At 44.1% G+C, this 26,212-nt stretch overlaps 10 protein-coding genes across 10 annotated transcripts; 5 read left to right on the forward strand and 5 right to left on the reverse strand.

The window, feature by feature from the left end:
- Window positions 1-6: 6 nt before the first annotated feature.
- L199_005363 (uncharacterized protein) lies at window positions 7-2,389 on the forward strand (the record flags this gene model as incomplete). The annotated part of the gene is made up of 2 exons (XM_064891074.1): window positions 7-1,567; window positions 1,707-2,389. 2 exons carry the CDS (start codon window positions 7-9, stop codon window positions 2,387-2,389), a joined length of 2,244 nt encoding a protein of 747 aa, XP_064747146.1.
- Window positions 2,390-2,641: 252 nt separating this feature from the next.
- Window positions 2,642-3,082, reverse strand: L199_005364 (uncharacterized protein; the record flags this gene model as incomplete). Its single annotated transcript, XM_064891075.1, has 1 exon — window positions 2,642-3,082. One exon carries the CDS (start codon window positions 3,080-3,082, stop codon window positions 2,642-2,644), a length of 441 nt encoding a protein of 146 aa, XP_064747147.1.
- Window positions 3,083-3,369: 287 nt separating this feature from the next.
- Window positions 3,370-5,425, forward strand: L199_005365 (uncharacterized protein; the record flags this gene model as incomplete). The annotated part of the gene is made up of 12 exons (XM_064891076.1): window positions 3,370-3,477; window positions 3,574-3,638; window positions 3,714-3,741; window positions 3,815-3,925; window positions 4,044-4,137; window positions 4,253-4,286; window positions 4,366-4,483; window positions 4,583-4,654; window positions 4,740-4,861; window positions 5,011-5,179; window positions 5,276-5,320; window positions 5,384-5,425. The coding sequence occupies 12 exons, from the start codon at window positions 3,370-3,372 to the stop codon at window positions 5,423-5,425; spliced, it is 1,008 nt and encodes a 335-aa protein (XP_064747148.1).
- A 357-nt stretch (window positions 5,426-5,782) lies between these two features.
- L199_005366 (uncharacterized protein) lies at window positions 5,783-7,331 on the forward strand (the record flags this gene model as incomplete). The annotated part of the gene is made up of 9 exons (XM_064891077.1): window positions 5,783-5,826; window positions 5,943-6,024; window positions 6,085-6,092; window positions 6,204-6,284; window positions 6,404-6,566; window positions 6,656-6,833; window positions 6,896-6,932; window positions 7,001-7,114; window positions 7,196-7,331. 9 exons carry the CDS (start codon window positions 5,783-5,785, stop codon window positions 7,329-7,331), a joined length of 843 nt encoding a protein of 280 aa, XP_064747149.1.
- Window positions 7,332-7,687: 356 nt separating this feature from the next.
- Window positions 7,688-12,794, forward strand: L199_005367 (uncharacterized protein; the record flags this gene model as incomplete). The annotated part of the gene is made up of 36 exons (XM_064891078.1): window positions 7,688-7,727; window positions 7,834-8,061; window positions 8,143-8,226; window positions 8,284-8,343; window positions 8,405-8,455; window positions 8,510-8,559; window positions 8,631-8,729; window positions 8,801-8,855; window positions 8,918-8,952; window positions 9,020-9,196; window positions 9,254-9,275; window positions 9,332-9,426; window positions 9,479-9,569; window positions 9,631-9,682; window positions 9,734-9,769; window positions 9,827-9,996; window positions 10,056-10,117; window positions 10,170-10,236; window positions 10,297-10,360; window positions 10,414-10,535; window positions 10,581-10,662; window positions 10,719-10,841; window positions 10,906-10,953; window positions 11,014-11,054; window positions 11,112-11,186; window positions 11,239-11,315; window positions 11,378-11,474; window positions 11,546-11,583; window positions 11,653-11,817; window positions 11,888-11,959; window positions 12,021-12,048; window positions 12,141-12,334; window positions 12,392-12,459; window positions 12,533-12,623; window positions 12,683-12,699; window positions 12,761-12,794. 36 exons carry the CDS (start codon window positions 7,688-7,690, stop codon window positions 12,792-12,794), a joined length of 2,910 nt encoding a protein of 969 aa, XP_064747150.1.
- A 370-nt stretch (window positions 12,795-13,164) lies between these two features.
- L199_005368 (uncharacterized protein) lies at window positions 13,165-13,563 on the reverse strand (the record flags this gene model as incomplete). The annotated part of the gene is made up of 2 exons (XM_064891079.1): window positions 13,165-13,337; window positions 13,410-13,563. The coding sequence occupies 2 exons, from the start codon at window positions 13,561-13,563 to the stop codon at window positions 13,165-13,167; spliced, it is 327 nt and encodes a 108-aa protein (XP_064747151.1).
- Window positions 13,564-14,293: 730 nt separating this feature from the next.
- Window positions 14,294-14,665, reverse strand: L199_005369 (uncharacterized protein; the record flags this gene model as incomplete). Its single annotated transcript, XM_064891080.1, has 2 exons — window positions 14,294-14,520; window positions 14,593-14,665. The coding sequence occupies 2 exons, from the start codon at window positions 14,663-14,665 to the stop codon at window positions 14,294-14,296; spliced, it is 300 nt and encodes a 99-aa protein (XP_064747152.1).
- A 2,278-nt stretch (window positions 14,666-16,943) lies between these two features.
- L199_005370 (uncharacterized protein) lies at window positions 16,944-18,380 on the reverse strand (the record flags this gene model as incomplete). Its single annotated transcript, XM_064891081.1, has 4 exons — window positions 16,944-17,039; window positions 17,117-17,631; window positions 17,710-17,786; window positions 17,863-18,380. 4 exons carry the CDS (start codon window positions 18,378-18,380, stop codon window positions 16,944-16,946), a joined length of 1,206 nt encoding a protein of 401 aa, XP_064747153.1.
- A 395-nt stretch (window positions 18,381-18,775) lies between these two features.
- On the reverse strand, window positions 18,776-21,889 carry L199_005371 (uncharacterized protein; the record flags this gene model as incomplete). The annotated part of the gene is made up of 6 exons (XM_064891082.1): window positions 18,776-19,959; window positions 20,027-20,152; window positions 20,279-20,407; window positions 20,471-20,599; window positions 20,720-21,010; window positions 21,070-21,889. The coding sequence occupies 6 exons, from the start codon at window positions 21,887-21,889 to the stop codon at window positions 18,776-18,778; spliced, it is 2,679 nt and encodes an 892-aa protein (XP_064747154.1).
- Window positions 21,890-23,568: 1,679 nt separating this feature from the next.
- Window positions 23,569-25,623, forward strand: L199_005372 (uncharacterized protein; the record flags this gene model as incomplete). The annotated part of the gene is made up of 3 exons (XM_064891083.1): window positions 23,569-23,881; window positions 24,083-25,231; window positions 25,421-25,623. The coding sequence occupies 3 exons, from the start codon at window positions 23,569-23,571 to the stop codon at window positions 25,621-25,623; spliced, it is 1,665 nt and encodes a 554-aa protein (XP_064747155.1).
- Between the last annotated feature and the right edge of the window lie 589 nt (window positions 25,624-26,212).

Here is a 26,212-nt window from a genome sequence, read left to right on the forward strand (position 1 = left end):
GAATAAATGGCACCCCTCGACTATCTTCGATCAACCCCTCGAGCCAATATAGAATCAAATTCAGCCGTCAGAGGCAGTATCAACGTAAGCGCCACTACCATATCCATTCTAGCCTCAACGCATGTACGATATCAAAGACGGTGTATAAATCCAATTCGAAAACACATTGATGTCAATTCCAAACGTCAATTAACTTTAGACGTATCCACACCCACACGTACCGCCGCCACAAACGCCAACACGACCCGACGAACTGCTAATCCTACCCTCAATGACCTATCACGTGAATACACTACCTCTCGCGCAGCTGCAGCTACTACTGCTCCGTCGATCAGGACTACGAGGTCTGATAATCCCACCATTGTCGGGAATCTCGAAATCAGCAGTAGCAGTAATACCAGAACGGCAAATGATGGTGAAGCAACTTCGACTGAAGGTGATGCCGATGAGGGTACTTCTTCGCCCTCATCCACATCCACATCATTCACACGAACAACCACTATCCACTCTTCTTCTTCCTCCGACAAACCAGCCTCGTCTTCCTCGGTATTCAAATCAGGTACTAACAGTTCGAAAGAAAGTGAAAGTGAAAGTTCGATTCTCTCTTCGGCAGTAGCCACCACAAACTTATCATGGTGGCAGCTCCTCGCTTTGATCATCTGCGGTATTTTAGCGTTGTCCGTGGGAAGTTGGTTATTTTTCAGACATCAACAGAGAAGGAGGAACGAGAAACAGCAGAAGAAAAAGGAAGAGATAGAGAATGAGATAAAGAGGAAAAAAGAAATGAAAGATGATCAACGTTTCAAGGCATTGGCTTTTGGACATAACTCTCGAAGAGGGAGAGGAAGGGGGAGGTATGATAGTGATGAGTATGAGGATTATTGGACAGATAAGTATAGTGATGGAGGTACGATCCGACCTTCTCGACGGCGTAAAGGCCGACGGCGTCCCCCTCGTCGATATCGTCGTGATGATAGAAGGAGAAGGAGAGATGAGTATAGTGAGGATGATGATGATGATGATGATGATGATGAGACATATAGTAGAAGTATTGAACCAAAATCTGCATTTTCTTTCCGACCCAGTCCATCCACCCACTCCGGTACAGGTCAAGGTCTGAAATCAGCTTTGACTAAGAAAAAGGGGTTCAGAGATTCGGTATTTTCGACATATACGAGTATGAAGAAAGCTGCCATCAAACATAAATACGTGGAGGCGAAAATTAAATTGGATGAACAATTGAAACAGGAGGAGGAGTTGGAGAATCAGAGGAAGATGAAAGTTTTACAAGCGAATAGGGAGATTGAAGAGTTCAATAAAGCGGAGATGCAAAGGAAAGCCACGTTGGAGCTAGCTAATGAGGGGAGTGGGAATAGGGCGGGAATAGGAGCGCATAATGATATTTCGAGACCACCTAATGGACAACAGCAACAGCCACAATGGGGACATAGGAATGGTACTCGAAATGATAATGATTGGAATGGAAATGGGAATGCCAATGATAATTTTCATGGGACAAACGGGAATGATCAGAAATGGTCAGGTAGGAATGGTGAAATCACTCGAGGTGAGTATCGAGTCATCAGTAATGAGGAATTTCGCAAACACACTCTATCTGTATGAGAGTAGGATCAGGTCTTCTTGAGAATGGAGAACATTTCAAGCCGCTAAACATAATATTGATCACCCCTTGATATCTTTCCTAGGTAAACTCCTAATCCCACCGGTTCCCCGTCAACCATCCAAGACACGCTCAACTCATGAGATACCCACAGCTGCATTACTCCCTTATCAATCTTCACCAATGAAGGAAAGTAGCCATTCGTTAGATGGTGAAATATCCAATTTACTCGGTAACTCTTCTTCCCCTTCCTCCACTTCTTCCTCTAAACGACCTGTACCTAGTAGACAAGCTACCAGTAGAGATGATAAGCGAAAGGGAGTTTTGAAGAATTCTACTACCGAGATTGATATTGCAAGACCTAAACCAACTTATCAACCTTCCACTTCGTCCACGACTTCTTCGGGGTTCAGTAGTTTGAGAGATGGTAGAGAGAGACCGAAAGCCAAAAAGGGGTATACGAACCCTTTCCAGATCGATTGGTTAAATAAACCATCTACGACTGTATCTTCGCCTACTGAAGTAGAACCTCCCCCAATATCTCCCAGGTACCAACCTCGAGAGGATGTAAGTGTTAGTATGAGACATCCTCATGAGAGACCCGTCTTACCGAGACAGAGACAGGGAGTAGATGCAACTGCTGGACCAGTCAGTCTGAGAGGTAAGGGAAGTGTAGGATTTGGTTTAGGCGATGATAATCTAAGTACGAATTCCAGTGAAAGAGGAGATGGTAAGAAATGGGCCAATAGGTTGAGAGAGAGAAGGTAATTTGAACGAAGTAGGTCTTGTTGTTCATCCGATTTAAGTTTGGTTCTTTTCGTATGAATGTTTTGGTATTTGGTTTTGTAGCTTGTAGTTGAGTATAGATACATGTCGATGATATTACTATATATAATACAAGGATGTTGGGATGTGACGAATCTGCATCTTATTAACACACATCTCATCAACGACAACCCAGCAGAGCTGCGATGGAATGCGATGGCAGTACTCACCTAATTGATCTACAGTGATATATGGCTAATCACTCTCACTATCCTCTTCGCTTTCACTATCCACCCCCACCTGTTTCTGATATCCCTCCCTCTGATCTTTGAAATCCCCATTCACAGCTAGACTCATGACCGTTGCCCTTCCCATCCCATGAGCTACCTTTCCGAAATCCTCTTTAGACTTTTCCAGATCTCCTACAGCATCTTTGTACTTTGTTAGCGTATCGTTAAGTGATTGTTGAACATTGCGGATTTGATATGTCAGGGATTCGTAGTATTTCGCAGTAACTGATAAGGTCTGGGTGATCTTAGGTGGTAAACTTATTTCTGAGTTGGGTGTAGGCTCTGAAGGTACTGGGAAATTTGTGGTGGATGATAATGGTATGGGGTTGGAAGAGGAATCGGTTGGAGGAGGGATTGATGAAGGGGGATGAAGGGTGTAGGATAGCTCGATGGATTTGGTTGACATATCGTTTTCAGTCTACTTTTTGCGATGGATGTCAATCTCGAGTCTGTTGGACTTCTGTGCTCAATTTGTACTCTGGTCGCTGGTATTGAAAGGAGATTTACCATCTTCCCAACCTCATCTGAAGTATCGAGATTGCTGCAGTGAATTCAAGTCACGTGATATGGATGAGTGACATCAGCTACCGTGGAGATGGACAATGAACGATGCAGACGCGACAGAAGAACAAAGATCAAATAGGTCAATTTCATTCCTCTCTGCATATTTATTCACCCACGACACAGCCCACAATGTTACGACCGATAACGACACTATCAATATTGCTGCCGCTCCTGCTATCCGGAGTGGTATGCGCAGCAGATGAGGGTCAAGACAGTATAGCGGGGATGATCGAGAAGGTATGTCAGCAGGTCAAATCGAATGATTGGAATTTGTAGCGGGTAGCGGTGATTTGGGCGAGGTCAAGCTGACTTGTCGAGCTGTATGACCCACAGACCACTCCATTGAGAACTCACTCACTGGCAGCCCCTTATGTGGATAGTGACTTGCAGAATAGGTGGTAAGTCTACCGACCGTTTCGCTTTCATTGACCACATGTTCGTCAATTGCTTAATCATGTGGTTAATTGGCGTAGGTGGGATTTCGGTGGAAACTCAATCATTGTAAGTTACTTGTACCACACACAACTCGGACAATTGATATGGCTCTCAACTTATCTTAATTTTAAATTGATAGAATACCAACAAACATGTTCGACTCACTCAAGATAGACCTTCGGAGAAAGGTTGGTTGTGGTCGAGAATGCCTTTGAGCGTATCGAATTGGCAGATCGATGTAGAGTTCAAGGTGGGTTATCATCTTCCTGAACCTGGAAGTTGGGCAGACCGAAGAGATAACAAGGGGGATTTGCTTCAACTTGCTCGTTCTGTAAGCTGTTGACTGATATTATTTTTCATGTCAACAGGTAGATGGAAAAGCACATAATATGTTTGGAGATGGTTTTGCCATGTGGATAACTAAAGATAGAGCTCAGGAAGGTCCGGTATTTGGTAGTGTGGGTGAGTGATACCCCTCATCTGCATGCAATTTCAGAACATTCACCCTTCTTGAACCATACTTTGGTCGACAATTTATGAGATGAAGCTGATTTTGGGTAATGCCTTTTTCTATCAGATTATTTCACAGGTTTAGGGATATTCTTCGATACGTCAGTATTCCAGCTACCAGCTCTCCATCATCTTTCTATATGTGGTATAAGCAGACAGATGCTGATATAATGTGGATAGTTACGCAAATTCACGTCATTCTTACCAATGGCCAAGGATAACCTCAATGTTAGGTGACGGAAAGACAAAATACGATCATGATCATGATAATGAAGCTAATGAACTGGCTGGATGTTCCGTAAGTCGATAATCTTCCCACCTTCTATCAAACTACCATCGGACATGAAAATTGGATCGCGCTGACCTTGGGATGGATTTCGAACCTGGGATCACATAGGAAAATTTCAGAAGACAGGGTGATACACCTACTAAAGCGAGATTGACTTATATAAAGGGTAAAACTCTCCAAGTGGGTACTCTAACTCTTCCGCAACGACGAGTCGTCCTAGAAATAAGACTGATATGCGGTTTTGTCCTGTTCCCCCAACTTTAAGCTCAAATTACAGACGAAACATGTAAACGACTGGAAACTATGTTTCGAAATTCCGGTAGATCTCCCGGAAAGTCCTTATATTGGATTCACAGCTGCTACAGGGGATGTATCGGACAATCATGAGTTAGTCTGGTTTCCCTCTCTACTCCTTATTGTCTATGCCTTCACCTCCTACCATACTCGAGAAATTGGCTGCAATCCTGTTTACCTCGTAAAAACCTAATAAGATTCCTTGGCTGCTTGCTTGTACTGATCTCCTTGTTCTCACACAGTATCGTAGCAATAAACACATTCTCTGCGACTCTAAGACCTCAGTATCGAACAGATCAAGCCCCCTTGGCGGCCGACGCGAAGAGTCAAGGAAGGAGCGGAATGGGTAGACCCAGTCCTAAATCTTCCTCGGGAGGAGGAGCAGCTGGATGGTTCTTGTTCATCTTGAAAGTGGGTTATCGGTTTCACACCTATCTAACATGTCATGCCCATTCCCATTCTCATCTCATTGAGTGATTTCATGCTGATATGACTGCGTGACTTCAGGGTATCGGTATACTAGCATTCATAGCTTTCGCTATTGCAGCTTTCGTAAGTTTTCCTTTCCTTCTCTTTTTGACAGGATACTGATTGACTTTTGCTGTGGGTTTGTAGAGAACGTATAATGCTCAGAAGAAACAGAAACGACATTGGTAACATGATATGATATGTAGCATGAGGATGAGATGGATGAATGCATTTGTTACCACAGATCCAGATTCAAAGTTCATATGACCAGGTCGTATTCTCTTGCATATCTCGGACTGCATGAGGATTGTGAACATCCCATGAGGATATAGCAGACCATCAAACCATAAATGCACGTAGATTCCATCCCAACGTCATTTGACAACATACAACCTCCACCATTCAAGTCCGCTGATCTGGTGCGATGTTCCGACTCCACCACCAACCGACAATCATCTTCTTGTGATTCTCTTCCGATCATCAACGCATGATAACAAATATACTCATTTCAGCTTCATGATACCTACCAGAATCAGACTTGGCAAGATGACAGGAATGATCATGCCTAAGATAATGTACGGTACGGCGTGGTGAGTGATCTACCCGATCCTCACCTCAAACAATGCTCAGCAAAAGCATTAGCCCAGGTAGTGCCTAAAATATGTATTGTGATGATTAATGACTCATTCGTCTTGTGAGAGTACAGGAAGAAAGAACGCACCACTGAATTAGTCACTCAGGCTATCAAAGCTGGTTTCAGAGGGGTCGATACAGCTTGTCAACCCAAGGTGAGTCAAGTATATCTCAAATGCCGTATGAGCGGAACTGATATAGACAATGTGGTTTAGCATTATAGGTTAGTTATCTTATTGACCATCGTACCTTCCCGGTATCCCTGTCAGAAGGAATGACGGGAAGATGGTCTGAGTGCAGTAGCTGATATGATACCATGACCTGACGATTATAGAGAAGATCTAGTTGGCAAAGCTCTAAGAGAAGTTATTGATCAAGGGGTAGTGAAGAGGGAAGATATATTTATACAGACAAAGTAAGTCTAAAGTCGCATAGTACTCTTTCAACTCCTGGATATCCATTGCGCATCATGTCTGTTTGATGATTGAACAAACCCTAAGTGCATCTTTAGCTGATACTGTATCATACAACTAGATTCACATCATTAGACGGACAAGATAAATCACAACCACTCCCTTACGATCCTAATCTACCTATTCCAGAACAAGTAAAGCAGAGCTTTGGAACTTCTCTGAAGAATTTGGGAGTGGAATATGTGGATTCGGTTGTATTGCATTCTCCCTTAAGGAGTAAAGAGGTAAGTTGCAATTTATCCTATCTCAAGTAAGATGTTCTATTTCACCCTCAACCTTCGATACTAACATCGACGTCGATATACTCCTTTAGCAAACCCTCTCTGCGTATCAAGCTCTCGAGACATTCGTTAAAGAAGGCAAGATTCGTCAATTGGGCATATCCAATATATACGATCCGAAATTACTTTTATGGTTGATCGAGAGGGTTGAAGTGAAGGTTGGGGTGGTTCAGAATAGGTGGTATGAAGGGAATGGATGGGATTGGGCAGGTAGGTTAACGTAATCCCCCTTTCGTGTGGTGAAAGCTGATTTGATCTTTTACTTATCGTAGTGTGGGAGATCTGTCAGAAGAATGATATACGATATCAGTGAGTTAAACGACAATGTCAGAGATCTTGTTGACTGTTGACTGATTTACGATGTACTTATTTATCAGATCATTCTGGACATTAACCGGTTCACCTTCCCTTCTCCAACATCCACATTTGATCAATCTCGCTTCTAAATATGGTTTAACACCTGAACAAACTGTATACAAGTTGTGTCAACTGTACGTTACCTACAGCCGACGTATACAGTCACAGACTCACTTTCAAGCAGAGCTGACCTTTGCTTTTAATTTTGATTAAAGATGGAATATAACTCCCTTATGCGGTTCGACCACTTTATCCCATATCAACGAAGCCCTCGCTGTTGAGGGTGCTACTGGGTTGAAGGAGGGTACACCTGAAGTGAAAGAATTGTGGGATGCTATGCATTCTGTATGATGATCATATATCGTGCTCTTGTTGTAGGTTGTATCATCACATGTATCACTTGAATGCTTACCATGAATCTATGAGTGGAATTTCATAATATCCGTCATGCGCACAGACCCCTCAAATGATGCACGGACGCTATTTAATAATTGAATGGTATGGCTGGGTCCGTGCACCATCAAATACAGTATCAATGTTGACGAAAACACCGTCAGCTCTCGTTCCTATCAATTATCACTTTGCTCATCTTTCCTTCTGTCCTTCCTTCGTCTTTCTTCTTCCATCTTTCCTTCTACTATCCATACTTGATATTCTACCTTTCCTATCATCCGCCTTCGCCTCACAAAACTCAGTGGCTAGCCAATATGGCAAAGACTAGACCGACTCGGGGAGATACCCTTCAAGGTATGTCGCATCCACCCCAACTTCGATTGGCAAAGGTTCACCGCCCATCGATAACCTAGTTCATGACACTGATGATGCTGTCCGGATACATCCATGTTATCCACAGGCTCTCTAGGCAATTTACAACCACTCCTCGACGATCTCACACGAATCACCAGCACTCAAGCGATCCCCCTTGAACAATTGATGAAAGCATTGGACTCTGTCAGATTCCAGGTCGACAAGTATAAGAAAAGTAAAGTGACTAAGAAGAGGAAGGTGAACGAGGTTAACGATGATCATGAAGAAGGATATAAAGTGGATTTGGTAATTAAAAATGAAATGGACGAAATCGGTATGTTCGGTTCTTGATCTTCGACATCGAGCTCGTAGGATGGATTGAACTGACGATGTGCTATGGTTGACTCTTCCTTAGGCGTAAAGATATGGAATACCACTTCAGAGATCGAACGGATGTCTGGGAAGAAGACAGGAGAAGATAAACAATTGATTGCCTCTCGTGAGTTCTGAGTTTTAACAGATATATCAAATAGCTAAAGCCTCTATCTCTCATTAGTCCGACAAACTTCCTTCCGATTGCTCGAGGCTTCTACTGATTCCAAACTGCATTTAGGCTGTAGGTACACTTCATCACCTTGAGGCGGATCAATAGACTGATATAGATGGGTGCCACATAGTGGTAATCCGTCTGCTTCGTGCTGCTTCAGAAGCTATATCTTCCCTTGCTCGTAAGTTGATGTCAGTAAATAAATACTCAATCTTTGCAGCTTACATGTTCGCAGAGGCGAATCAAATGGCGACAGCTGAAGAGCTTGCACTTCTGGGTGCAGAGGTAAGCATCATCATTCTTATGTTTCCTATCGATTATGGAAGGGTGACGGAAAATTAAATCACCTATTTTAGTATCAGCAAACAATAAGTTCCTCGAGTGCTCCAGATGAAATCGGGGAAGCAGACAAGCTTCATGCTATATTGCAGTTCCTCCTTGCCAGGGTTGATCTGGTGAGTGGCAACTCACAACTCGATTACTTCATACCTTGGTGTTGATCCTGACTATGATCACCAACTTCCAGGAAATCTCAAAGACAAACGATAATCTCGCCTTGAGCTTCATGGTCAAAGCATCGAGTAAGTTCATTTCACTACGATCGTGAGAATTTCGGAACTGATATTGCCAATTATCGTCTTAGACCTCGATTCAGAAGGAACGATGGATCCACTCGAGGTGTGTATATTCCCACAATCCAAGATATTCATACATGTTAATCGAAACATCTGGGACTGTGCCATAGTACCAAGAAATGGCGATCAAATGCTGGTCGATCGCTCAAGAGTTGCTATCACGTCAGAAGGCTACGAAAGCTGTTCCTTTCACAACTACACCAATCGAGTGGCTTCAGCAAGGTTTACTGATTATTGAGAAGGTCAAAGAGCGTAGTGCTCATGCACTTTTGTTGGACAAGATCCGTGTAAGCTCATTCAAATAGTTTGGAGAATGTATGTATAAGGGACTGATCTTTGAGCAGACCACGATTTTGCAGACCATCGGTATGTGATGCTGATCTCTATGACTATGAGTTATAATGCTAAGTAATGATGTCCAGCGCAAGCGCATTTCAAGAACGCTTCGGACGACCCCAATGGCCTCCAAAATGCAATAGACTCATTGGACGAGATCATCAAAATGACTGATCCTATGGTAGGTAGTACAAGATCATGTAGATCATGTGCTGATCATGCACTGATCACAGGATCAACATACAGCGACGCGAATCCGACAGATTCAGATTCATTTGCTTTCGAAACGGACCACCGCCAACGACCATGCAACTGTACGGAAAGGTGAGTTGCGCTTCTTTCCTGGGCTCTAATAGAAAAAAAAGCTTTGACGTGTCCAAAATAGCTTTCGAAGAGTTGTTGAAGAAAACGAAATGGTCGGAAGAAACGGTAAACGAGTGAGAGCTCAATCTTATCGCTCTTGGAATGGTAGCTGAAAACCAGAGTAGACTTTTCGCCCAACTGCAAGTATTGAACGCAGATCAGTAAGTCAGTAGGTCAGAATAAAATAGTCAGCAGCTAACAACCTTCCATGATACCAGTCCAGAAATACCTCTGAATCTCGCACAAATCATCCTTCATCATGCTTTAGCACAAGATGAAGGCCGACCTTACGTATCGCGAATTGTCTACGAAGGTGTCTTTTTGGCTCGACAATGTGCTGTTACTCAGCCCCAGGCAGGGTATAATGGTGTTTTATCCATGCTGGACTGTTAGTCTGTCTGATTATTACTCCATAGAAGATTGCACCTGGTCTGAACTCGGTTGCAGCGTTAGTCATGAATGGTTCAGAAAAACTTTTAGATCGTACCAGAATTACGGCTATCCAAATGGTGGGCACGAAAACTGAGATGTTTCGGAGTATAGAGCTGACCTGTCTGGTAGATCCTCAACAGTGTGGCAGGAAAGGTCTACGAGAGCAAAGGACGTTATGAAGATGCAGCTCGTTGGTGTGAGCTGCTTGAATGAATGACAAAAGCTGGTTCTGTCACTAAGAAGTCAGTGCTTCCAGACCTTCTGGCAGCTCATTCGGCTCTGATCTCGGACAAAGCAGAGATAACGTCTCGCTGTAGAAGGTGGGTCTAACGAAGTAGGAATGGCCAGATCGATACTCATTTCCTCATGGTAGGAAAGCCGTCCTTGGCTACATTCGATCTGGGGATCTGACATCAGCCGAGAAAGAATTGACACAATGTCCCGCTGGTGAAGCTTCAATACAATATCTAGCCTTTCTCATCGCTGAAAGACGAGGTACGTCTCCTTCTTGAAGCTGGATTTGACTAATGGCGTTTCCAGACGACATTGATAAAGCCAGAGCTGCCATCAAGAACATAATTGCTTGTCAGGACGTCCAACCTAGTCAGATCCTCCTGATAACGTAAGTTAGCACGATGACACAATAACTCATTGGTCGCTGATATCTCTCTTCGACAGATCGTTAGCGGAAAGGAAAGGATCGAAAACACTGCTGTTTGCCGCACTCCAGACCTTATTCAGTGCCTTGCAGCGACCTGACCTGAAACAACGTCTCAAAGTTGAGAGTTTAACCGTGATCAGGTGGGTTCAATAGCCTATAAGGTCTTTGATAAGTTATGGCATCCCACTGATAGGGGTATGGCAGGTGCATGATACGTATTACCATATCACAATTTGACGAAATCACAGAGAAGTGAGTACAGTGGCAGCACTATGTCGGTGCTGTTGAAAACTGACTGGTTGTGAATCCTAGAGAGTTTTTAGGGGAGTCTATAGTCGGACTCCTCGACTCCGGTACGTTGAGGCTTTAGACTTACAAAGCTTCAGCTGATGGATTATTCCCCACCTTAGCCATAGCATTGCTCAGGGAAAGCCCACAGGATTATTCATCTCAGGTGAAGAACGTCTCATGGTTGTTCCGGACAGGTAGGCAAAAGCACGGTTGAGCATTGGGCCAAGGCTTATGTTACTCAAATAGCATATAACGTGGCAGTGGAGCAACTGGCAAATCTCTCAGCCAAAGTCTTGTCCGATTTGTTTGATCGTTCAGCTCAAGTGAGTGAATGCTTCTCGGGCAAGAAATTTCCGTTGCCTGGTTAACTTCACCATCGTTTTAGTTGATCGACTGGTACCGAGATCTGAGTACTGCTGGAGTGGACTTGGCTTTGGAGAAGATTCGCGCTTCAACTATGTTTTCATGTTTTTGCGGGAAGAGTAAGTGGTCTCGAATGCTGAGAATCACGTACATTTAGAACATCAGCGGATTTCCGTCTTTTTGTATTTAGCTTTCCAATATCGAGACCTCCCTGAAGGTGAAGAAAAGGTAGGTTAACCCTCACATTTTGTAAGGTATATGGCGAAATGTGCTGATACTGTATACACGATACTGTAGCTCTTGCTGCGCACTCAGCTCACAATGTACTACACCATCGTCAAACAGGCGATACCTCACGATGACGAAGGGAAATCAAACAAAATGAGAGATTTGCTCGAGGTATATCACATCGAACTCTTGTGCGATGCCTCCAATTGGGAATTGGTCGGAGGACTCATAGCTGTGAGTATCCACGTTGTGTCTTTCCCGTATGTATATGTACAATCGCTGATTGATGGGACATTCGCCTTAGTCGCGCAAGAGTACGAATCTTTCAGACAGTGATAGATCTATCAGAAAATTGGAGATAGTATTGAATCTGTTGGTGAGTATAAAGAAATCCTAAATGGAGGTACTTGCTTCATCAGGAAACTCTCTCATCACAGCTCGACTATCCAGAGTGCCCGCCTAAGCGTAAGTTGTCACAAATCACCAACAATTTTCCGTAGAGCAGCTCAACCATGATCGCTCCGACCTTCGCTGATCAAAAAAACCACTATATATAGTCATTCACGATACCTTGGACACTATCATCAAGACTTGCGTAATTACCAACGAAGCTGAGGTAGTCCGATTTTCCAGGTGGATACGAGGTATAATGATGATCCTCCTGCCTGAAAATGGGAGAGGGGAACAAGTCACCGTGAAAACGTACTTATCCAGAGTGCATAAGGTACTCCAAACGACTTTAGGATCTCAAGTGAGTTAAAATTGCCACAAGAAAGTGTTGTACCGCTCATTCAAGCTTCATTGAAAGAATTATCCACACGACGAAATGCAGTGGTTGGTCGCTACGACTTGGAATCGAGGCTTAAACGATTACCAGTGAGCTCCCGAAGCTGATTTTCACTTGTGATCTTGGTCGATGGCAACTGATGATTTCGTTTCGATGTGGCAGCCATTCGAGGCTGAATGATGCGAGAAGCTGGCTCGGTCTTTGTCTGAAATTGGCAGATTCTATGCCCGAGGGTGTTATCAACATGCCAAGTGTGAGTGATGCGACTGTCATGCTTGTTTCAAATCTCCCACTGATGGCATGGATATGCAGCTCAAGAAGCAGTATTCGTACGTACAATGATTACGTTGCGCCTCTTATAAAGACGGCTGATCATCAATTACGCTGTAGTCAACTCTTCTCCGGTCGAGACCCTTCGAGGTAAGAGGAGCTCTGGTATCGTCACGCAAGAAGTGCGAAGATGGGTTGTGTCATTGTAAATGTGAGGTAGGAGATGTTAGTGTATAGAAATGTAGATTTAGTATAGCCACCCCCGGAAAGCTTCTCAAGGTTATTACCTATATTGTACTCAATTATACAAACATATGTATTTCAGAAAAATAGCGACGTTAATCGATCATAGATCATGTACTGTGAATATCATGACTGCCATCATGTCACGCACATGTTCATATTTTTTTTGGCTGGTAAGCCAACCAGATCTCAAGCTGAGAAATGCTATAGAATAGTGCTCTCGATAAATCGTACATACCGTGCTGTGGTTCACTCTAACGATCAACCATACATACCTATAGCTATACTACAGAATTGGAACCAGGTTTAACTGCCGTCGTCGTACTGGTACTACCATTCTGCATCGAGAACTGCTGTAGATCCCTCTTCTTCTGTCTTCGATTCTTACCTATGGTGAACCACCAAAGAAGGAAGAGAATGGCTATCACTCCAACAACTAGGACGATCATCATGACTGAACCATGGACAAGACACTAGAACATCAGCAGTCCATTCTTACAATGAATGTTTTAGACACAATACTTACTCGTAAACGAAGTAGAGCTCATTGAACCTATATAATTCTTACCTTGACTTGTCAAATCTCCTGTAACGCCACCACCAGAAGTGGCAGAAGCTGAAATCGAAGTTTTAGTGGATCCGGATGAGGAATCATCATCATCTTGAGTCCGGGTGGGCATGTTGGAAAGTATCGATTTGATAGTAGTGGGTTCTATCAGTAGGATTCGGGGAAGGTCGGTTGAGGTGTCAGATGCTCAGCTTGTATTGTTATGTTTTCTATTGACTTTGGATTGTTGTTATTGTTTAAGTCTAGTTTGAAGGATGTTGACTTACTGGTTTATTCTTCAATGTATAGACCTGTCCCTGCGTAACGCAAGACACCAAAGCTGTTTTTGTTTTTGACGAATTTTGCCAATGAGGTTGAGTGGATACGATGATATCAAGTATCGTTAACCTACTTATTTAATTCGTAGAATTCATATGTCTTGTAGGTGCAAAGTAGGTATTGAGCGAGGTTTACTAAAGGAGGTATTTCGCAGGCTAAGGAGAGACCCAGTGTTACTCGTCTCAAAGTCATCCTTTGACTTGTTTCGATGTAACATTAGAGAGGATGGCAAACCGCAGGCTGGTCAGTAGTGAATCAGGCATATCTCCGGGCTCATCAATAAGACAGCCTTGGCCAATGGGAAACGCCGAGTATGATCCTGTAAGGGTTGTAGCTTGTACTATATGTAGTAGCGACTAGTGGAACAACCCATGGCAGACAAGAGTATGTACACAAACCGACACAGTACTATACATACAGTGCTAATATTACGCCACAATCATCAACACCAATTCATACTTACATACCGCCTGTTATATTGGCCATGAGTCTACACGACAAATACAATGCCCTATGTATTCACACTAAGCACTCTCAATCTCCCTTATACAATACTTATGATACCAAACTCTACTTTTCATGCAGAGGAATTTACCTGGTCTGTGAGTCTTCTCATCATCGTCCAGAGTCTCTTTACAGTGTTTACATCTTGGTTTTATCCCGAACATACCTCTACCTACGTATTTGCGCCTGTGAACGTAGAAGATCAGGAGGGATATGATAGTCAGGACGAGGAAGGCTATGATGGCGACTGCGTAAAAATCATTAATTCCGCGGTACACTTCCCGCATACCATGAACCACGGTAGTGAGAGATGACTTACTGATAGCATAGGTTTTGGATGAAGATGAATCGTCAATTGGGGTAGAGGAAGTGTTGGTACTCCTGTCTGACATCGCTGTGGCAATTATAGTGTGACTGAACTGATATGTACAGCATTTTTTTGGTGATGATACTGAAATGTTTATTTTAGATCTAATGAATGAATACGATTGGTAGGGATTATTGATGGTCTGTATATCAAGATTCAACGTTTTACTTTCGATAATACAGTCATGGACCAAAAGTCTTCGATCATTCGCGTTTTACCACCATAGAGCCTCCTGTTTACACCCTTACAGAAACACATCCTCAGTCACAAGTATGCATGATTCCGGTATGTATGTATGTGATAACATCTGAAATATAATTTCAGTGGCTTTCAGAGCATGCATAGCCCAGACTGACGACTTATGACAGTCAGAAGCATTTCTATGACTGAAATTTGCAAAAATTCCGCCTGTACAGTAGGCATTCATAGAATCAACCTTCAACTCCACAGGAAAGGGCGCATAAGTTACCCTATGCATGCATGCTCTCCAGTTGTAACTCATGAGAGCTAACTTATAACTTTCCGCAATCCTCTATGGGCGCAAGAGCTATACATGCATACCCAAATGAAAGAGTTACATGGTGTCAAAAACCACCTTCTATGGTGTTAAAACGCGAATGATCGAAGACTTTTGGTCCATAACTGTACACTTTGGATGCAACAAAGAGATACACAAATCACATAGGCTGCCAGTCTTTTTGTACTGTATGATAAATAAAGTGTCTGTAGTAACGCACAAGATCTTACCTTTCTTCAACGATCGTTTCAACTTGATCGCAACCTCGGCACGATAGGTTGTTTTGACATATGCGGAGGAAAGGATCCCACCTTTGATTCCGAACTGTAACTGCCGGTCATAGAGCTGTCAAAGGTGGGTGATACAGCAATTGATCCTCCAGGCATATGAAATGTGAATAATGTGTTGTGTGGCACTGAGCGAGCATGCCTATGGACCACTACCTTCACTCTCATGAGGAGCCGAATCTTGTTCTTTCAGCCGTGACAGCGCAAGACTGAGTTAACATTCTACGATTTGTAACCTCCACTCAGGATAGTTCCCCAGGATAAGTCCGAACTGCATCTTCTCAATATCTCATACGAAGTAGTCTACAACGTACACAGCAGAGTGCGAATAGGATTGCTTGGTGGCAGTGGCGATGATGACAATCTCACAAGCGACACTTCACTGTCATCCCCATTTCCACTTATCCCCTCAAGCCTCCCCCGAGCCAACCTTCTTTCTCTTATTCGATTTCGCCTTGAAACACAAGAGCTTTCTATCATCGCCCTTTCGACGTAAATAGACGATGTATAATAACGGTAAAGCCAGTACTACCAACACCCCGACCGTTATTCCTACATAAACTATTCTCGCAATGAGTATTGATAAGCTCTTTTACCATACCGGTACATATCGCCAGCCAGAGCAGTGATTCACTTACTCCAGATTTGATTGTCCTACTCATCTTGACTGCTGTTCGCAGAGTTGTCTTGAGACATACTGCGTCTTGATTAATACGGTTTTACAGTGGGATTGGGATGAAGTGCAAAATGTCTGATGTCTCTGACAGCGAGCGACGGTATGTGAAATATCACAGCCAGATACAACGTTGAAAGACTTTTATAATATAGTGGAAAATGTGATATCAAAGATGTGCTGTAAGTAGTCGAACTTCCGATTAGTTTTATCCATTAAATGACTTTAATGTCCTTGTTCCAAAATTGATTTTGGAACTCATTCCGACCGACCCTCTCCATGTGTATAAGGTTTATATATTGCCTATACTGGAATTGTTCAAACACGAACAGTAAAGCATCCTTTGATGTTTCACAATGGGTTTGAAGTGGCAAAAGAAGTTTTATCAATGGACAGTCAATGTAATGTAAATTCATAGTACTTTGAGCTAAACCAATTTCTCAAACTTATATGGTCAAAGGTTGACTTTCCCATATGGAGTGAGATTGGAAAGATGAGATGAACGGATAGCAATGATGACTCGAGACAGAACTTGAAATATGCCACTTTTCGCCCAATATCCACTAATTCATTCGCCCCGTCTATCGAAGTTGAATCTGGAGTACGGAAATTCAACGAGACCAGAAACAAGGACATTTGGTATGCATCTGAGTATGATAGATGAAAAGATTTCGAGAAGTCTCAGTCTACGTAACAGCTTGATCGAAGGCAAATGTTGCCATACGGGTGCGAATCGTAATATCATTCGTCACGATATTGCACGGGATACGTACTGTATCTTGACTGCCTGAAGGGGATGCCAGTCTTTGGCCAACCCCTCAGTCTTTTAGTCATTATGGATATCAAGTATCTCTAGCACATCCTTCTTGAACACCTCCCCCGCTTCCCCGTTCATCCCACTCGTATGTAACCCATCGGGATCCTTTGATAAGCGTCAACGACCAAGTCAGTTGATTCGTTTTGTCAATATCGTGATTTCCAGGGCGAAATACAACTTACCAATCTCATTCTCACATCCACTCCATCTCTTTTCATTCCCCTTCCCAGATCTTCAATCTCATCCCTGAACAACTCCCTACCTCCATAATGTACGTACACCTTGGTCCCTTCTTCGCTCAGATATTTCCATCCGCCAGAGACCATCTTGGCAGGACTGGCATATCCACTACCCAGAAACTCTGGGGTCAAGTAACGCGTAGCACTTTTTACGGCCCGTCCTAAGCGTATAGGCGATAATTGACAATAATTCGAATTATACTTGTAAGAAGGATACGATAAAGTAAAATCTGACCATGGGGAAGAAAGGATCAAGTATCCGGTTTGAGGCAAACTTAGATCTCGAAGGTATTGAGATAACTTCAATGCCAGATGTGCGCCGGCGGATTCTCCTAAGACAATTATATTCCGAGGAGGTACGTCGAGCTTGCGAGTTAAGTAGAAGTAAGCCGAGAAGACGTCTAAGAGAGGGGCGGGGAATGATGAAGAGGGAGATAGGGTTTTACGATAGTTTACACCTAAGTCTCTCATCAGCTAAACGATTATCCCGCCCAAGATGATTTCACAGATAATAGTTTATAATCTATAGTACTTACTTAGGCATTTCAGACTAGTCGATTTGCAGATTTCCATAGGGAATGGCGTCCATAATGAATGTCCTCTTATGTACCCTCTGCGAATTGGATCCTCAATTTCAACTCATCGCGTCTCGTGGTTACTGATGAAAGCCAGGTTTGAGTATGACTCACCCTCCATGTATATGCAAAATCACCTTCTCCTCTCCAACCCCATCCTTGCTCAATGCAACTAACGGATCGATCCAGAATCCAGGTCTGACTTCTCCTTTTACATGTTCTACTTCCGCTATTCCCTTGATATACTCTTTCCCTACAGGATCCAACCTAATCACTTTCACTTCGATCTCACCCTTCTTCTGAGCTTCGATGTACGGCTCACCGGGAGGAGCGATCTTCCAGTCGTCCCAATCAGCCGGTAAGGGCGGTATCCACCATCCTGTCAAGGTGACCCATAACTTATTTAATCGAGTGGTAACCCGCCGATCTAAGGTCCAGCTGGGAAATGGTATTGGAGTCAGAAAATGTATTATGATAAGGTATGGTACGTATATCGATATTATAATGAGGTATAGGAGGTATGCCAGGGATGTTATGAGGGTGTAGGTGAGATGGGATGGGCCGTTGGGTGCAGTGAGATCGGGAGAAGGCCGGATGAATTTGGATTGAGAAATAGTATTACTCTTGGACATTCTGTCGTTACCACCGCGATGAGCAGAGGGATGGCTTGGAGCTTTGTATGACTAGCATATGCAGAATGCGATCACTCGTACTCGTACTTGAATCGATTCCAGGTGCAGATGGTGCTTTTTGTATCTTATCTTAGCTTCAGCTTACTATTCCCCGGCCCGGAGCACGCCGAATGAAATATCAAATCGACAGCCGACATGTCGAGCAGAATGGTAAGATTAGATATAGTTGTTTCTTTTCATCGATATATTCATACTGTATGATACTGCTACTGCATTCACTAAATTTACTAGAACTGTTTCACTCAACTAGATACTAGGGCTACATAATTGATACTATTCTTTTCGCTCTTCTCCGGAGGGTATATGTCAAATTCTCATTCGATCCTTCATTCCACTTAATGCTTCAATTTATCTTTGATCTTACCAAACAATCCCCTCTTCTTCTCGCTGCTCGTACTTCCTTTTCTCGAATGCCCATCACCGCTCGTCTTTCCGGTACCATTGCCAGTTGCAGCTGCTGTAGTAGGTGTAGTCTTGATACTTGGAGAAGATGGAGTGGTGGTAGACTTCGAAGCTGGCGTGGCAGGGCTAGCTCCATTCACACCAGCGATATCTTTAGCTTCATCAACAGAAGTAGGGTGGGGTATCGACGAATCCTTCGAAGTAGTAGAGCCTGCTACCGGCTTCTCAGTCGGAGTTGTGTCTTTAACAGCATTTTGAGTAGGCCCATTGGCAGGTGTTTCAGTGTTTACTTTATTCTTGGTCAAGTCAGATTCTTGAGCAGGAGCATCAACGATCGCTTCAGCCTTCTTCTTTTCTTCTGGCAACTTATCATCTCCACCATTCACAGCAGGGTATGATCCAGGGTTTCTTTCCGTACCTTCCGATCCTCTAGTCGCGGGGTGTCCAATACCTTCATGTTCGTTTCCAGGTGTCAATGAAGTAGTATGACTAGGTCCTGTACCGGGCGTGGTCGACTTCTGTCCTAATCCAGCAGAAGTAGAAGTGGTATCTAATTCTTCATGTTCTGGAACAGTAATTCCATCACCAGCCAGAGGCGAGATCTTGCTTACTGAGCCTTCATGTCCGTGTCTTATAGCTGTGACAGAAGCGGCAGAGCTTGTTCGTTCGTTGGCATGTCGAGTCTCAGGAACAGCCAAAGCTGATGAAACTCCATCGGAAGATTCGATGGAGGCAGGGGCGGTGGTAGCTGTAGCAGGTGAGAGTGTGGAGGTAGCGGGAGTGGATCCACTCTCCACAGTAGAAGTAGGTTCAGGTGCCGTAGTGAGGCTGTTGGCATTGGAAGATGAAGGACCGAGTGTAGCTGGAACGTCGGTCGCACCTTTATCACCACCGAGTCCGAGAGAGGTAGAAGGGAGAGCAGGAGCGAGGCCAGCGTAGCTCAAACCGGATGATGCACCTCGGAAAGTTGACTCGGTAGATGTACCGGAAGGACCAGCACTGCCTGAACCAGCTGGAAGATCCTTCGAAGTTGTTCCGGAGGGTCCAGCAAGTCCTGAAGTACCGGATGGTCCGGCAGAGGAAGAAGCAGGTTTGAGCTCTTGGTATGCATTGGTAGCTGAAATGGACCGCTGAATTAGCCATGACAATTTTTCTGAGTTTCCACCGAAAAATGGTGTGCTCACCTCGTTCGTCTGGAAGAACGGCTACACCACTTTCTCCAATTTGACCAGGTAGAGCACCGATACCACCGGAAGTCTCACCAGGAAGAATACCTTGGTTCTCTTCTGAAGGCAAGCTGAGTGGAGCTTCTGGAAAAGGCAAAAGGACATGGGCAGTCAGCATGATGACAAAGAAATCAGGTCACGTCTATGATTCGGGACGTCGAGGAAATTACTGGAAACAACCTGACTGAACAAAAAAGAGACTGTGCTTACTCTTCTCGTCGGGCAAAACAGCTACACCTCGCTCATTGCTCGAACCAGGTAAAGCACCTACACCCGAAGTGTGCTCTCCGGGTAAGGCACCAGCAGGTTCTTCCGAGGGTAAGGAGTATCGAGGAACAACTAAACATAATATTCAGCGAGGGCCCCTTCCGCAACATCAGAGTTGTCGAGGCATGTACTTACTGGCTACAGGAATTTGACGACCTGGACCGGCAGCTACGAAAGCTGGGCTTGCAGCTGCGAAGTTATCTACGAAACCCGAGATTTTGGTTCGCAGTTCTGAATCTCTACTGAGCGAAGCTGATGCTCGTCCTATATACAATCACATCATTGGTCAGCTCAACCCACAACACCTGATGGTCGCAAGGGAAATCAGGTATCTCTTTTCACACGCCCCGAGGCAGCAATGACAGATATAGATTGCACACTCACGTTGAGTATTTTGTAAAGTTCCTTGAGCATCTTCAACCAATCTTGACGCTTTGTCTTTAGCCTGATCGAACAGAGCAGTTACACTGGATCTTCTACCTTGAGGTGGAGAGACGCCCAACTGAGCAGAAGACGATTTAGGAGAAGTGGGTGACGCAGAGAAAGCATCTTTGATTGGTGTGGGAATGACGTTGAAAGCTGCTCTCCCGACTGAATCGAGACCTTCCGCTATGTCGTGGTATAATGAGGTTGGCGCATTGGGAGCTGTACCGGGGAGTGGAACAGTTTGTGTAGCTACATATACAATCTTACCGTCAGCACACCTGGTGACGACTAAGGGGGACATGACTCACATCCCCAACCACCAGGTAGTTCTTGTCCTGGAGTACTCAAACCTGAATCTTGTCTTTGATTGGCAGGATGTATAGGAATAGCATTCCCAGCCAATTGTCTAGCGGCTTGTTCTCTTCCCGACAAATCGCTCAATCTCCTTCCATCGGCAGTGAGAGCAGTAGAGTGTCCCGGTAAGTCGGAAGGAGGTGCTCCAGACGTTGATCCTCTTCTAGCCTGTTGATGATGAGGTGTAGGATCTAACAATTCTTTACCCTTCTCCTGAATCTGCTTTAATTCATCTTGACTAATCTCTTCAGGTTTGGCTGAAGTGGCTGAAGATACGTTCGCAGTTAACGCGGCTTGTTCTGCTGCCCTTCTCGCTTGGAGTTCCTCTTTGGTTATTCCCTCGGAATGTAATTGACCAGTTTGGGCGTTGATCGACGTACCGGGTTTAGGAACCAATGGTGAACTTCCTAAACCACCTCCACCAGAAGGCAAAGAGACTTGATCGTTTAACTCTGCCGAAGTGGAAGATGAAAGTTGAGCAGTAATCGCTGCTGCCTCCGCTGCTCTCTTGGCTTGAAGTTCTTCTAAAGTGATACCTTCCGAATGGGGTTTACCAGTTTGAGTGTCAGTGGAGGTTCCAGGTTTGGGTACTAATGGACTTGAACCCAGGCCTGGTCCACCACTGGTACCAACCTGCTGAGATTGGGGTGCATCACCAGCTTGGACGAAGCCTGATGTCTGGGCTGTGGGGGCTGTAGCTGAACCGGGAAGGTCGGTGGTGGTGTTGGGTCCGGGTACGTAGTTGATTCCTGCTAGATTGGGTAGGAAGGACATGGTGGGAGCGTTGCTATAGCGTATGAAATGGTATGATAGTGCTCAGTATTTGATCAGGTATATGTACTGATTGAACAATACATTTGCATTCCCGTCCATTACATACATGACTCCATGATCATCACTCCATTATCGCACGGGACTGAGTGACTGAAGATGGTACCAGTTAAAATGAGGAATGAATAGGTGCAGTGACGTCATCTGACCTGCCTGGATTTAGCGCAAAACGTCACCATTTAGTGCCAATTTGTCTGCGATCCTCATCCACGTCCACGTCTACATCCCACATCCTCGTATCCTTCATCTCTGGCATTGGGCAATATCGATCGCCGATCAATGAGAGATGCATACGATAATTCACTTGCAGTCAAGTAGATTGGGGAATGACCTGCGTCGATCAGATAGAGTATCGTTCAATGGTGAATTGAACATCCCTTCCCATTTATACATGGTTGTTGTCCGCGAGCTCGGAGTGGCAGGATGATCAATCGGCACTAGCAGCTCTCAGAACCAAAGTGCCTGCCTGACCAGACGAGAAAATGAATTTATAGTACAGATCAAATCATCCAGTACAGGTCCGCAGATCAAGGTGTCAGTCCATGTTTTTTTATAAGCACTGTAGTTGTCCACAAGTTCCATCAACAGTCTTCATTGTCATTTGCTCACGTCGGATCCAATACTGTCGTGTCCCCTGGTCGCCACTGTATGTATGTGGTACCAAACAACAAGATTCTTGTGGGTGCCCACCTGATGCGGATTGCGTGTTTTTTATTGCCCCCGTGGTGGCGGTTGATGGAGTAGGAGTAGGAATAGGTAATTAAGGCACCGTTCACCAGGATCCCATCTTTTTGTTGTGTGGTTGAAGTTTACCCTGAAGGACGGCAAAAAAAAAGAGAAAGAGAGACTAACCTCTTGCATCGAATTCACGGTGGTGTAGTGTACCGTCGCGTATGTCTTGGCTGTATGCAAGGAGTAATCGGGGTAGTGCTAGGGACCGCTTCCGAAGCATGAACCGTAGCCTGTGTTTTTGTTAGCCGTATCTTGAGAGTAGCAGTACCTGATAAAGAGTAAGGTTGAATGCACTGTGGTGTAATCTTCAACCACTACAACGCATGTTTGTTGACTGTTTCGACCTCGGAATGACAGCCAAACAACGCTGTTCGTCGTTCTTCTTTGGTCTGTACATATAGTCCATCGTCCAGTCTACAGTATCGGTTGCATGCCACCGTTCGATCAGATCTTCAACGGATACAGATACAATCACAGATCTTACCATATACATACATACTCCCTAAAAGGCACACAACAAACCCGGTTGACCCTTTCTTTCCATTCTTACAACATTTCAACATTTCAACCTCAACGCGTCATCTTACCACTACTCTTTGTTTGTGTATCAACATCATCCATCTCATCATAACTCTATCATCTTACCCTCGTCGCTACTCGTGTCGTCTACACCAACCAGGATCACTAGAGCAATAGGCAGTTGAATGAGATCGGAGATAAACATACCAGTCATTCGATCAATCAATCCAATTTCGATCATTTCCCTCTATCAACAAAGAAAGATAAAACCAAACTACCACACACATAGATAATAGATAACCTGGTTACAACCATTTCACTTGAACCCGAAACTTTACGACAACATAGTGTGTTGAACCATCGCCGGCAAGATGGATATCGACAAACCACCTTCCACCGCCCCCACTCCCTCGTCCTCCTCATCATCTTCGTCCACGCCAAAAGAGAAGGAAAAGCCTAAGAAGTTCAAATTAGATCCCATGTCGTTGTTACTCCCTCATGAAAGACAGGCTTACCTCGCTAACAATGCTGCCGCACCACCTCCGCCCCCACAGCAACAACAACAGATTAGACCGCAAGGGTATATGTCGATGAGTAGACCTCAACATGCTACATCAACCGGGCAAGGACAGCAGCAGCAAGCTGGACCCAGTAGATTGGCTGGGAATGAGGGCGGTAAGAATGGTGAGTGCTTGATTCTGAACTGTGGGAAGTCGCAATAGTTGTGATGTGTATACAAAGTTTGATAGAAGAGCTCGAGGAGCTGCCGGGAAATGGTTATGATCAAATATATGAATTAGATGGATATCGGAAAGAGGGGTGTCCTTCGTACCCCCGATCGTATTCGATTCCCAGAATATGCTAACACTTTCGTATCTGTCCTAGCTCAACCCTACCCTCCTACCCAGATCCCGTCTCAAGCTCTCCCGATCTCTCCACCAGCTTCACTCATGTCCACACCCCCACCCGCACAATGGGACGCTTCATCTCTCTCCTCCACTCCTTTCTCTCTGGATGGCAGTTCCTCCCTGGCCTCGCACTACGCCCATCATACACCTTATCACCCCTTACGTGGTAGTAAAGTCCGTTTGGAAGATTGGGAGATAGTCGAGACTTTAGGTACAGGTACATTCGGAAGAGTACTACTGGTCCGTCAGAGGCCTTCTTATAGACCTACACCATATCATCCCATCTTCCCACATCTATTCCAATCCCTTGATCCACTATCTCCTAGTCCTTCATCGACCCAACAATCCGACAATCAATTACCTCATTTCGCCATGAAAGTGTTAAAAAAATCGGAAATTGTTAGATTGAAGCAAGTCGAACATATAAATTCCGAAAGATCAATATTGGAGAAAATCAGACATCCATTTATTGTCGAACTACACTCAACATATCAGGATCAACTCAACGTCTATATGCTTCTATCTTACATTCCAGGTGGAGAGCTGTTCTCCCATCTACGTAGAGCAGGAAGGTTCTCTGCGGACGTAACTAGATTCTATCTCGCATCAATCATACTGGCAATCGAATATCTACATTCGAAGAATATCATATATAGAGATCTCAAACCTGAAAATTTATTATTAGATAGATATGGGTATTTGAGAATAGCAGATTTTGGATTTGCGAAAATAATCGAAGATCGTACTTTCACATTATGTGGTACTCCAGAATACCTTGCACCGGAGATAGTCTTATCGCAGGGACATGGAAAAGCTGTCGACTGGTGGGCATTGGGTATATTGGCTTTTGAAATGTTAGCTGGATATCCACCTTTCTTCGATGATCATCCTTTAGGTATATACGAAAAGATCCTCAGGGGAGATATAGCTTTCCCATCTCATATTGATCCCTATGCGAAAGATTTGATTAGAGGTTTGTTAACTGCCGATAGGAGTAAGAGGTTAGGAAATTTGAGGAATGGTGCGAGAGATGTAATGTCCCATGCGTGGTTTGCTGGAGTGGATTGGAGAACTTTGGAAAGGAAGGAGATTGGGGCGCCGATCGTACCGAGAGTGGCCAGTATGGGTGAGTACGAAAATGCTTCTTCGGTATTCCACCCCTGTATGATTAAACTTTGATATTTCTCAGAAGAGAAGGAAAAAAGCATCACCATCGCTCTTTCTTTGAATGTGATGAAAACATGGTCTATATGAAGTATTCATGGTCGTTTTCGGATAACCAAAGCTGACCTTATGATGATCTACGCTTTATCAGGTGACTCGCAAAACTTCCAACGATATCCACCACCTCGTCCACACGAATTACCAGGTATATTTGGGCAACCGTACGATGTCACTACCGACCAATATGGTGATCTGTTCAGAGATTTCTCTTTCCCACACCAGGGCAACCCTACAAATGTTGGTGGTAGTGCGGGTAGTGAGAGTGCTTCGCCTGTCATGAGTGAAGGGAGGTAGACGGATGGTGAAGATGAGGATAATTCTGAAGGGACGGGGCATTAGCAAGACGGCTGGATATTGCTTGTTGGAGTGATAACATAAGTCATCGGATATGATGAATGATCAAAAATGTATAATTGATCGAAAATCGTCAGATGATGGAAAAGGAAGAAAAAAACAAGAGGAACAACAAATGTTGAATGCAGTCCTGGAAGTGTTTCGTCCGGGGTTAAAAGAGGTGAGAAGAAGAAAAAATCTAAAGGAACTAGATAGACACATATCCTACAGTACAAAGTTTCCCTTCAATGACCTATAAAGTTCGAACATATACTTTGCATCTAACGTTTATATCTCGTATCTTATACCTTTTTGTATGCTTATAATAATCCAAATTGAAGTAGAAGAATCTGGAAAAAAAAAAAAAAAAAAAAAAAAACCTGTATCACGTACAAGTTTGAGTATGGCATGAAACAAGAGAACGGCAAACAGAAGAGCTTTACCATAGATGAACACCCCTCTATGCGGTTCTCTGATGTGCCACTCTGAATACGAAGAACTGCACTGATAAGCGTGATAAGGTGTGTGTGATATCAGTATAAGATAAGCG

The sequence above is a fragment of the Kwoniella botswanensis genome, chromosome 1 (assembly GCF_036426115.1).
Source record: "Kwoniella botswanensis chromosome 1, complete sequence".
In the NCBI taxonomy this organism is placed as follows: domain Eukaryota; kingdom Fungi; phylum Basidiomycota; class Tremellomycetes; order Tremellales; family Cryptococcaceae; genus Kwoniella; species Kwoniella botswanensis.